Source organism: Emydura macquarii, unplaced genomic scaffold, assembly GCF_026122565.2.
Source record: "Emydura macquarii macquarii isolate MOO-44397 ecotype Brisbane River unplaced genomic scaffold, CSIRO-AGI_Emac_v2 contig_3390, whole genome shotgun sequence".
Classification (NCBI taxonomy): Eukaryota; Metazoa; Chordata; order Testudines; family Chelidae; genus Emydura; species Emydura macquarii.
Genome location: NW_027133527.1, coordinates 2,778,172 through 2,790,948, shown reverse-complemented (window position 1 = coordinate 2,790,948; position 12,777 = coordinate 2,778,172). Strand labels below are relative to the sequence as shown.

General features: G+C 38.4%; 1 protein-coding gene across 5 annotated transcripts in view; it reads right to left on the bottom strand.

The window, feature by feature from the left end:
• The window catches only part of PRPSAP2 (phosphoribosyl pyrophosphate synthetase associated protein 2), a 39,566-nt gene that overhangs the window by 11,048 nt on the left and 15,741 nt on the right, over positions 1–12,777 (bottom strand). For 4 of the 5 annotated variants that reach the window (XM_067534185.1, XM_067534183.1, XM_067534186.1 and 1 more), the window contains exons 2-8: positions 10,430–10,547; positions 9,620–9,771; positions 8,073–8,125; positions 7,578–7,644; positions 6,388–6,560; positions 5,196–5,311; positions 924–979 (exon numbers count right to left, since the gene is read on the bottom strand). In XM_067534185.1, the coding sequence (XP_067390286.1) occupies positions 924–979; positions 5,196–5,311; positions 6,388–6,560; positions 7,578–7,644; positions 8,073–8,125; positions 9,620–9,738 (584 nt within the window). In that variant the 5' untranslated portion in view covers positions 9,739–9,771; positions 10,430–10,547. Of the gene's footprint in view, positions 1–923; positions 980–5,195; positions 5,312–6,387; positions 6,561–7,577; positions 7,645–8,072; positions 8,126–9,457; positions 9,591–9,619; positions 9,772–10,429; positions 10,548–12,777 lie in introns of those variants that run through there. The other variant, XM_067534187.1, reaches the window with a different exon arrangement.

Genomic DNA, 12,777 nt, shown 5'->3' with positions numbered 1-12,777 from the left:
TTTGTCCATACTTTAGTAATCTGAAAAATATTTCATCACACAGATTTGGCAGAAGATGGAAAAGCTATTTTTTGGCCTGCCAATCTTGACAGTGTCTCTTTGTTCATACAGTAAAACCTTAGTTACGAACACCAGAGTCACCAACTGATCAGTCAACCACACGCCTCATTTGGAATTGGAATTATGCAATCAGGCAGCAGCAGAGAAAAAAAGCAAATATAGGACAGTGCTGTGTTAAACATAAACTACTAAAAAATAAAGAGGAAGTTTAAAAAAAGATTTGACAAGGTAAGGAAACTCCTTCTGTGCTTGTTTCATTTAAATTAAGATGGTTAAAAGCAGTATTTTTCTTTTGCATAGTAAAGTTTCAAAGCTGTAGCAAGTCAATGTTCAGTTATAAACTTTTGAAAGAACAATCATAACTTTTTGTTCAGAATTACAAACATTTCAGAGTTATGAACAACCTCCATGGCCCAGGTATTCGTAACTCTGAAATTCTACTGTATGCTTTTATCCTCTTCTTCTTGACTGCAAGTCCTACGTTAGGACAGAGATTCAGATGTAACAAACAGCAGTGTTTCTATATATTCATATGTACACATATGGCTCCATACACACATACTGGTAAAACTTTAAATATTTTTTAAAAAGCTTCACTGAAAAACTAGTCATTGAGGCTACAATGATTTCCCACATATTCTATTCCCACATGGACCCACTGTTAACTGCACAGTGCTGTAAATTATTAGCATCCGCAATTCTGACTACTGAATCAATATGGAAAGTTTCATGTATAAATAAAGTGATCATTTGAGTCCTTCATTTTGGGTCTCTCATTTCATATGCCAGTGCCCTGAACTTGATTTTAAAATCAGAAACTATTTTAGTTACATATTGCCTGCTCTAGAGTAGCTTTTACCCACCTCTTTGCAGATGCAGGTGATTTGGCCACAATCACAGCATTCCTGTAATCTGGGATCTGTAAGAAACAACAGAGATCATCTGTCATACTTTTATGGAAATTTAAACTCATTAAGTGCCACATATAATTTTGAATTTTTAAGAATTTAAAAAAATTATCTAAAGTATCAAATACTTCAAGTTTAAGCAAATAACCCTCATTTTGAATGCCTGATTTTACAACCTTAATAATGTTCTTTTAATATTTTTGTGTGTGTGTAATTTCCTATATTTTTAAAAAGCAAAATTAAAAAAAAAATTCCATCGTGTGGCATCATATTCACGCTCATATGGATCATCAGCAGGGATGGAACATTTAGACCCACTGCACAGACCACGACCACTTGCTCAAACAGAATAACAGATAGCAGTAACAGGCTGTCATCTTATGTGAACCAGCACTAAATGGGGATGGGACTTTTAGCCAGGGGGTTTCACAGATATTTGCTGACAGCAGAGGAATGGTGAGACTCAGGAATCTTGTGTTCTATTTCAGGCTCTGGAGAGGAGTGTGATCTCGTGGGCACAGATTCTTCTGCCCATTCCTCCCAAGCATGACTACTATATCTTGCCCCAGTTTTATAACTTGGCCAAATTTGGGCAAAAAGCACATCCCTGATGTCATGCTGGTTGGATTGGGGGGAGAGGGGGAATTTAACATATGGGTTAACATCAATATGTCAAAATCATAATAATTCATGTGAGATATGCCATGTCAGGTACTGTTAGAAAGGTTATAATATGTTAAGTCAGATGATAATGCTTATGTTCATGTGTTATATCTGTAATGGAAGTTATGGACATATTTGATGTACCTGTGTTTCAAACTATGCTGTATAAGACACACCCCAGACAGAGAGGCGGCAGGACAATAGCCCACTTAATGGCCCATCAAAACCGTTACAGATGCAAAGGGCCTGGGAAGAAACAAAAGGCATACCTGAAGAGTTACCAGGATTGGCTCATGTGACTCTGGACTCCATTTTAGTTCTTGTAATATTCCACAAGACCGCATGGCCAGGGCAAGAGGGTATATAAGGCCAAGCCACAGAAACCATTTTGTCTTTGTACCTGTTCAGCTACAGACATATTCCTGCCTCTGGATCAATTCATTTTGCAACTGAACCGAAGGACTCAGACCCATCCAGGTGTTGGATGTACACCAGAGGAACTATACAAGCCTGCAAACTCCACAATTCTTCTAGAAACTTAATGTATATGGACTTTCAATCATTTGTATGTATCTGATTTGCTTTAATCCTTTAACATTTTTCTTATGGTTTATTTCTTTCTTTTTACAGTAAACCTTTAGTTTTAGTTACTAAAGGATTGGCTGGCAGCATGGTATTTTAGGTAAGATCAAAACTTACATTGAACTGGTACTGTGGCTGACCCCTTGGGGTCAGAGGGAACCTATTTAGTAAAGAGCATAGAGTTTAAATAACTGGTCTCTTTACTGGACCTAGTGCTGATTTGGGAGCCAGAAGCTGAAAAGCAGTAAAGGGGGCTGTGTGTATTTGTATACTGGCTTCTGTGGGGATTCAGAAGCGCAGTTTGTGGCTGGTTGAGAAGCCTGACTTCAGTGTCACCCACCAGTGTTGGGAGAATCTGCTCTCTTTTTACAGCCTGCCGTGACCTTGGCATTTTCAGGGGGCTACCCTAGGCACGGGACGGGTCACACCTGACACCAAGTCCACCCCTGCCACATGTCAAATGCCTGCTACAAAACATAGAGGGTTGCCAACTTTCTAACTGCTCAAAACTGGACTCCCTGCCCACCCCTTTCCCCTGATGCCCGGCCCCCACTCCACCTCTTCCCCCAGGGTCCCACCGCCGCTTGTTCCTCCCCACCTCCCTCTTCCCCGTCACTCAGTCCTCTTCACCTCCCTCCCTCTTCCCCGTCACTCTTCTTCACCTCCCTCCTTCTCTCCCCCTCTCTTCCCCCCCACCCTCCCAACAGCTGGCTCCCTCTGCTCTGGTGGTGGAACCAGGGCTGCGGAGCTGGAGCTGCAGCCTGAGGTGGAAGCCCATGTGCCTGCCCATGAAATGCAGGTAGGAGGCGGCCCCGGCTGAGCAGGGGTGACACGGATTGATGACCCGGCATCTCCCCCCCTTGGTGACTGGACATTGCCAGGACCCTTTGCGACTGGATACGTGGCGACCCTACAGGGCTTGCTAGATAAAAAAGGTATCAAGAATTTAATATGAGCAAAACAATATATTTTCCCCAGTTTTGACTGATAATTTCCCAAATATATTCAACTTGAGGCAGATACCCAGCATAGAAAATGTTAACCCAAACAGTTAACGCTGGCAAAGTTTGAAGCAACAGAAGATAGAATCTTACAACGAGAAGCATCAGGCAACATCAATAATAGATGGAGCTACCAGCCTATAATACAAGAAATTTGACCAGGAAAAAAATGCTGAAGTTTCCCCTTTTCCCCCATGCCATTGTGCGCCTTTACAGATCTTTTAAAATTAAACAGGCCATATGCAAGAGGCAAACAATGCCAGGTATGGACAAGGTAGGACATGCCATTGAAGGCTCTATTTCTGTTCAAACAGGATTAGCTCACTTTTAACTGCCAAATCTCCAAAGGTGATTTCCATTACTCAGTTCACACAGAAGCTAAGTCAACAATGCCCTTCAAAATTTAAAATATGGTCACTGGCAACTCCTAGCAGCAAAGAGTTATGTCAAGTCACTAACATATAATGTGCATGTTGTACAGTGTGTGGAAGGCGATATCAAATGTTCACTAAATAAGCATGCTCATACATATACACAAACATGAAGCCCATGAAGTCTTTATGCCACGTAGTATCCACTAATGGGTATTCTGTGGTGTAGAGAGTCCAATTTCATCTTCAATTCTCATAGGATCTGTGCGGGAAATCATCATGGAATGGGCACTAGCAGCTCCCAGCCTTTACAATATGACTTATGGTTTAAGTGCTTTGCAAATGATCTCCATTCTTATGAAGCTGAACTTATTTCATGCTATTCAATACATCCCATTAAAGATCCTAGCGAACATTTAACATGCTGTAGCATTCAAAATGCAAGGCATCCAGAGCATATTCGGTAATCATGAAATGCAGATGATGTATTAAGTGCTTCCTGATCAGCGTTGCATGGCAATTTTAAGAAGGGATATGTATATAACATAGGCCCCTGGATTGGCTAGAAGGCACTAAGAGTGTCCATGTCCTGGGAGACCAAGGATATCAGGTCCTTTTAGTTAGCTTACTTTCCTGCAAGTCATTCTACGAAGCAGAGAAAAAATAAAGGAAGTGAAATAAGAAAAACACCTTCTAAATATCCACCCCCCCCAAAGTAGTTTGCCAACTTCCAAAAATCTGCAGATGAGTTTTATACTATTGCCCTCTTAACCAGAAAGCATTTTCTAATGCCAAACGTTTATAACCAGCTAGCCATTGGCTGAGAAACAATCACTGAACAAATGTTCCATAAAATTGTCACATTCCCCACCCGTTTAAAAAAATGTCATGACAAAAGTGCCTCATGGAGTTTTTAGTATAGAGGAAAGCTATACCTATATAAAACAATCCCCTGGGTTGAAGAGGGCCCTCGATTTGGCAGGTAGCTATGTGTCTATTTGAGGGTGAGAAGCATCAGGCATTAGACAATGACAGAAGCAGGATGTTACGATAAATACTTTTCACTAAAATAGCTCTTTACATCCACAAGTCTCTCGGCACTTTATAAAAGCGGACAATACTCATTTTCAGATGGAGACCCTGGGGTACAGAAGTTCAGTTTCCAAAGATCCCACACTCTGAGCAGGTGGCAGATCAGATGACTGGTAGGCAAGAGACCTTGATCTGTAGTCTATTGATCTCACCATTAGACAATGCTGCTTAGGAGACCTTTAGTCCAATGTATTAGAATTCTAATAAATGTCCTCAATTAACATGTGCACAGTGCTTTGTACATTTACACTTTCACAACTAAAGACCCCTACTCCTAACCTATTTTGGTGTTTACAAAGTGGGAAGAATGTTGATGCCAAAAGTAGAAAAAACAAAAAACTACCATTTTAAAATTCACAAAAAATTAGATACCCCCCCTTTTCAACAGACTTTTTAAAAAATTACTAAATTTCATTCATAATGTTTTTACTGATGTTCTAAACCCAACAGACATAGGGATAACCTGAAATACAACATTAAAAAGACAACTCTCATACACATTAGTAGGCCTTGCTCACCTCTTCTTGAATGTACTGAAGTAAGAATGGAGATGCTCTCAAATTATCAACTGGAATATTAAAGAATCCCTGTATTTCCTTCTGATGTAAATCCATGGTAATAAGGTGAGTTAGACCTTTGAAAAGAGAGTAAAACTTAAAAGCCACTGTATGAAAAATAAGCAGGACAAACCTAGATATTTTTTGTAGATACCAAGTTTACTCCTCCTGTAGCTTTCACTGAAGGCTGTTTAGACCATGAAAATTCTGTTATACCAGAACAAAATCATGTTATAGTTTGTATTGCGGTATATATGGTAAATAAATTTCCCATTAAGGTTTATGGGGTATCAAATAAGCAGGAGTACTTTGCATTTCTACTGTACCTTTTACCAAAGCCCTCAGAACAATCTACAAAAATTAACCAAAATTCTCAACACCCCCATAAAGGTGGGTAAGTGTCACTTCCTTTCCACATCTGAAGAAATGAAGGCAAAGATTAAGTCATTTGCTCAGAGCCACATAGTAAGACTGACAGAGCTGAGACGATAACTCAGAACTCCTGACTCCCAATCCCAAATACTAATTACTCCCACACTTCTTCCCACAAAACGAGAATCAATATTTAATTAAATCTACAAGACCAGACTGCACAATTAAACAGCATATCTATGAAGTGTTCCTTATAACTGTCCACATGCTCCAGGGACAGGTGCCGTAGGAAAAGAGCAGGCAGATGGTTGCCCTGGAGGAATCAAGGGAGTTTATCCCATTCTCAGATGCCACCTTAAAGGTAAACACTAGGTATAAGTGGGATCACTCAACAGAGAGAAAAGGACAGAAATACAACTGCTCAAGAGAAAGTTAGGAAGAGAGAGAAGGGACCCAGCAGCTGTATCACAGCAAAGAAACCCCACCTTCCAAGATAGTAGGAACTCCAGCAGACTCATCTTACCAACTCAGCTTGGCATGGACTCTACAATGGATGCTATAAAGACTTGCTCATTTTTAATGCAGCATTTCAGTCACTACTTTGTTTTGCTTTAACGTTGGATTTTCCTCTCTATACGTTTTAAATTTTCCTCTTGCTAAAAATCTTTACAGCTATTTCTGATTAAAGTTCCTAGTTTAATGCACATAGCTGTCTAGAGGTTAAATATGACATCAGAAGCCCCCCATGCCCTGATTATTTCACAACAACCTGCATTCTTACCAGCTTTGCACATCATCGAAGCCAGTAATTTAGAGACAATGGAGCCCCTTTTCCTCATCTTGCACTGCTTGCTGTATGGGAAGTAGGGAATCACTCCAATAATGCTTTTGGCACAGGAGGTTTTACAAGCATACACCATGATCAGGAGTTCCATGATCGTAGTATTCACATCCCTGGAATGAGAAGTTTCTAGTTCTGTATCCACGCATAAATATCCTGTAGCTAAATTCAATGAGGTATCTGCTTCATGGGACTTCATCCCATTAAAGAAAGACTGGCAACTGAAATATCCCTGTAAGGAATCCAAATATGCACCCCAGATAGGCACCCTGCACTTGACATACCATTTTAAATTTCTTACTAAGACTGTACTTCATTATTTTTTCTCCCATTGTCTGTTCACCAACCTCATTGTTTAGAGACACATTTTCAGGACGCTATCAGCATATGTTGCTGCAATAAGGCCTACACTGTAATTTGTCTCCCACATCTTTGCACTACAAAATAAAAATTGAGTAAATATATTTTCACTACAGACAGGCCTTACAGTTTTAGACTCCTACAATACATTCTCCTATTATCTTGGCCAAAAGTAGGCCTTAGCCGAAACTAGGCTTTAAATACTTAGCAACTATCATCCTATCTCCTGTCTCTATAACGAAAAAGATTGAGTGGCATATTTTAACATGGAAGGACTGATCATCAAGTAAACCAGTCCCACCATTTCTGCTGCTGTCAGAAACCAGAAGACTGCCTCTGCTCTTGTAGAGCTCTGTATGTTCTTGAGAACATACAATTATTATGTTGCTTAATGAGTCACAGTAGCCATTGCTTTGAAGAGAGTGCTCCAACATTTAAAAGCATTAAGTGGTGCTGTCCTCAAGGTAGCCAATCAAGACAAGATTTTAAAGAGAACGTAGTAAGGAACAGAGAGTGTACATTGCAAAAGAATGCAGAAATCCACAGAGCAAAATCCAGATTCATCTGAATATAAACAAAGTAAATGGTCAGGTTATAATAAGGTCCCTCACATTCACCCCTTTTAAATCACAGAAACCAACTGGTCCATGTGTGAATCTCTTATATTACATGTACAAAAAAAGGAAATCTAAGACAAAAGAATTCTTAAAGATAAACCCATGTCAGAAACTACTCTAATTTCTTTAGAATGTGTGTTAGTTGTTACTCACTTTGAAACTGTTTGGATGATAAAGACATCTTTTCCTCTCACAGATTCTTGAATCTGCACCCTTGTTTCTGCCCAGAAGAGAAACATATACAAAGATTTAAGAAACATATAACAGGACTTCATAGAATTACTCCACAAGGTCATCATACGCTACAGACAAATCCAAGAATAAATCATTTCTCCATCTTCAAACTTAAAGAGAGTAGCCATATCAAAAAAACTAACTGGGTGGTGATGGGGGAGGGGAGGGGTGGAGAAGAGGAGGAGCGGGGGAGAGAGAGAGAGATGTATTCTAGTGATCACAGCATACGTAAGCAGATTATCTGGCAGAGTGATAGTCCTCAGAAAGCAGGAGGGGGAGAGGTGACAGTACAGGTGTATGAGAAATGTGAGGTGATGCTTCACTTTTCTGTAACTAAATTCTAAGAAGGGTTAGGTTACACACTGTCTCCCACAGAGGCACAATGAGAGGTTTATTTAGCTATTAAATACTCACCTCGGTTTGGCTCCTGATAAACCTGAACTTTTCCCATTTCTACTCCCAAGCGTCTGAAGAAAAATAAAAGCAAAAATCAGTACATTACACTGAAGGAAATGGAGACCAGAATAAAGGAGAAGCCCAACCCAATGTTCATAACACTGTACAAATCTACACTTCATAGATCAAAGGACAAATGTTTTATTATGAGATCTCACAAATCTACATTTTACAAGAATTACATTGCAGGTTAATCTAAGCCTGTTCACAAATAAAAACTAATGTAAAAAACAATTCACAAGAAAATTAAAATAAATCAGAGTTATAAAATTATGCAACAAGTTTCTCATTATCATCACATGGTGTCATAGATTTGCATACGGCTTTGCAAGACTGAGTTTAAATATGTCCTTTCCCAGAGAAATTTCCAATCGACACTGGATAAGCGGTAATACGAGGACAATAGCAGACAAAGCTGTAGTTAATAAGCTTTTGAAGGTTAAACTATGGTTTAATACATCTGTATTAGCACAGAAAGACCAATTACTAAAAACGAACTAATAGCATGAATGATGCACAAATATCCCCCATGCCTGAATATTGTGTAACCTCAGCCCTCCCTCAGCACCCTTCTTGTCTGTCCTTCCTAGATCACGTCTAATTTAGACTATAGGGAAGTGATCTGTCACGCTTGATATTTCTAAAGCATCATGCACGCTTGTGGTCAAGAAGTATGATATAGATTTATACAAGACATAATAGCTCTGCCAAAGCTATTAGTGCACTTTATACTAAAACCCCTCAACATCTAAATAAATTTGTATTGAGGAGAAAGGACAAACCTCAATAACTAGCAAAATCACAGTATATATAGAATGAGAAAACAATGGATTTTTCTAACATATAGGATTATTTAACACTATCCAAATAAATCCTTTGTAATTTATGTCTCCCAAACAATATTAATGTGGCCCTTCAGAGCTTGCAAATGTATAGGCCGATATTAAATGCTTCTCTTGGTTATTTGATAAATAAATTACACAGTATCTTTTCAAAATTCAACTATTGTGACAGCCTATCACTGGAAACTCTACTGCCTAATTCGCATGCCCCACAGTAATAACAAAACGCTTGTCAGGGTCCATAAACCTTAGATGTAGGTGTTAAGTGCTATGATGGATGCCAAGGCAAGGTGATCCAACAACAAACTTCCCCTAGTTTCATGGTTAATCCCTTTATTACATGTACTACAGACTGCCCTGGGGCACAGTTCCCTAATTAGCAAAGCCTAATCTATTAGAAAGCTCTTTAAAAAAATAGTTTAAGAAAACAGACATTTATGTATTTTCACACATGCAAGTTTAGTCGATTAGGAACAAAGATTGATTGTACTGACAGTGTACCTTGTAGATAACTTTATTCTTCCAAACAACGATGCAGTTTTACTAAGTAACTTTATAAAATATTCTCATCTGTGGAAGACTGGTACAGGTGGGTTGGGAGTAGAGATCAATGTCCTACATTCCTGTGATGGCAGAAAAGATTAACCACTGGATATTACTTACTCAGCAATTCTTTTTGATAGTTCCATGCATGATGAATTGGAATTAGCTGAAAACAGCACCAGCCCACTCTTTGTTATATTCATGATGGCTCCTATTTCAGTTGACGCCACGCAAAACATCAAAACCTACTTTGTCTTTCCACTTCTAAAATACTGCCAAAAAAAAAAAAAAATTAAGTATTACAATATTTATTGCGATTGAAACAAGTTTCCTTTGAATATGGACTGCAAACTAATTCATTCTCCTGCATCCTCACACAGAATTGTTTAGTTCTTACTTAGTTTTTACAATACTACAAAGATGTAATCCTTACAACACACCTTTGTGCTACATAAGCGTTACTCTTTTTAAAGACATGGGCACTAAACAACACACCCAGCAACAAAGCATGAGGAGTGCAAGGGGAGCCTGTCTTCTCCACCATGTCTTGTCCTCAGCACCTGTGGCAGCATTCAGCAGAAAGCCACCAAGAATGGTCTCCTCTTCAAGCTCCCAACAGATTATATCTCAACTTGAATGTAATTTTTAAATCATCCTCCTCAGTTTACATCTGATAGGGCAGATTGCCTACCATTTTCATTTGCTTGTCTAAATAACTTTCTGCCATTGTCATCCTCCAGCTGAGAGAACAGACAAAAGTTAAGTGTCTTTTTCAAGACTACACCATCAAATTGGTGGTAGGACTGTGATTAGAATGGAGGAGTTCCTGACTCCCAGTTCTGTGCTAAATCCATTACAGCAGCCTCTATACTTACATACTATATAAGTACTGTATATATTCCCTTATTTTGCAATAAATTATAAACTTACAAATAAGGGTGGAACTTAAGAAAGTTCAATAAAGTTGGCAGATGTAACTAATGCCCTTTTGTCCAATGCGTCCACTTGGTCATGTGGCTGTTGTCATTCTTCGACACTAAAATTGCTCCTGTGGAAACACCAAAGAGAAGACAAATATCAAGAGACTATTTAGACACTTTTTTTATTCAATAAAGACCCTAAGCAAACAATCACATCAGGGATTTTCCCTACTCTTTATTCCAGTTTGTAATATCACATTTTCATGACACAAGGTAATAGAACACTTAAGTGACAGTATCATGCTGAATTGTAGTCACCATTGTAAATACAAAATAAGTACCATCTTAATTAATAAAAAGTGCTAAAAACACAGCAACTTGCTTTTTTTAATATATTAATACTCCAATACCTTCAAAGTGTATATCAATATTATCCAAAGAACTGAATGTATCAATACCAGCAGCATAACTCAAAGCGTGGCAACCAATGGAGGTTATCTTAGGCCAATGTCTCCATCTCATACTACAAATGTTTCCCAAACAGAGATTGCAAATATCTACCAAAGGTACAGAACCCATTTTAGGGCTGTTAGCACACCCTCTTATTAAGTACTTTAAAATAGCATCTACAAAAATGACTGTGTATTAGTCACATTTATGGAAGCAGCTGTTGGATTCAAACACTGGCTGGTTATACTAAAGTTGTTTTATCAGCCTCTTCAACTAAACCTACTCTTACTCAGTTTGTCCAGGATGTAGAAACTATATTTGGCTCATCAGCAGTTAAGAGCCAAGAAGAGGATGGGTATTTCCTACAAATGAAACACTCCACCACTGAAATGCACTCTGCTCAGTTCATGTGAGTCAAAAACTGGCTCATGATATCACAGAAACTTTTAAGAGGTAGAGGTTGCAAACAGATACAACAGGAGAGCAGACCCCAGCAGCATGCCTCAACTCTAAACTGAAAAAACTATCTGTACAGCTAAGAAGATAGATCAGACTTCAAGCCCTTTCAGTCAGGGTGGACTGATTTAAATCATGGCAATTTAAATCACCAAGAGAAAATTACTGATTTAAAATCAAGTTTCCCACTGATAATGTCTTCACATATTTCTTAAACAATGGTGCAAATCTGATCACTAAAACATGTTAATTTACAACTCAATACAGCATTTTACAACATCTAGGAGGATATACTTTGTGTAATTTTTTAGATAACTTGATTTTTATTAATTTAGGATATAGTACATAATACTCATTATCTGTGTCAAGCTGCAGATGCAGCAGTATATTAGGAATGGTAAGAACTAAATCACACACACACATAAACAATAGCATTTATATTTTATTAAACTAAATCTTAAATGTTACATAAATGTTTCACATTTGCAACTGCAGCAGTCTTCTGAGTTGCCAGCTGACAGTTGTCAAACTTTTTTAAAAATTTTCAAATTATATTAACTATAACAGATGTCATCACAACACTAAACGTACGCTGTCCTTAAAACTTCTACAACTAGCTCCCATCTTCTCCACTCCCACTGTCATTTTTATTCATAGACAAACAGAAATACGAGTTTTCCTGCTTTTTCAACTCCCAGTCGATTTCTTAGCTTTGAGTGAATAATACCAAACGATGAAAATATTCTCTCTGTGCCTGTAGAGGAAGCTACTGCTGTGAAAAGATGACTTAGCAACTGAAGGAACTCTGTTTCAAGGTGACTGGCTAATGATTTCCACCAATTCAGGGGAGTGACTTTGCTCAAAACATCAGTAAACGTACTGTTTAAATGGTTCCGCTCCAGCGCTGAAATTTATTATGACTGGGATAACTGAGGAGTGATTTTGAGATACCATTGCCATGGTAGCATCATCATCTTCATAAGTTAGGCATCTACCTTCATATCTGGGGTCGAGAGTGTTTGCAAAAAAATGAGGTGGAGTTAGTGCTTGATCCATTCGCTTCTTTATTGCCTGCAGTTTAACTTTCTGGTGAGGTATTTCTTTCTTCAATGTCTCTTGAAGTGCCTTCCAAATTTCAACAGCATCAGCAATGCAGCAACAATTTCTCTGAAGTTTGTTTAAGGCTATGGATATAGGCTTCAGTGTACTGAACGTATCCTCTACATTCCTCTTTAATCCAATATTAAATACTTTGGATGAGATACTTCCATCTATTTTATCATGGTTTTCTTCACAAAGTTTTGTGAGAATAGGCCAGTTCTTAATAAATGGTTCAAATCAATCAACCACAGAATTCCATCGAACATCTTGAGGGAGAATTAGTTTGGATCCTCCTGCTCTCTTCAGTGAAGCTGAAACAAAATGGTTGTTACGGAAGTATTTTCTTTTAGC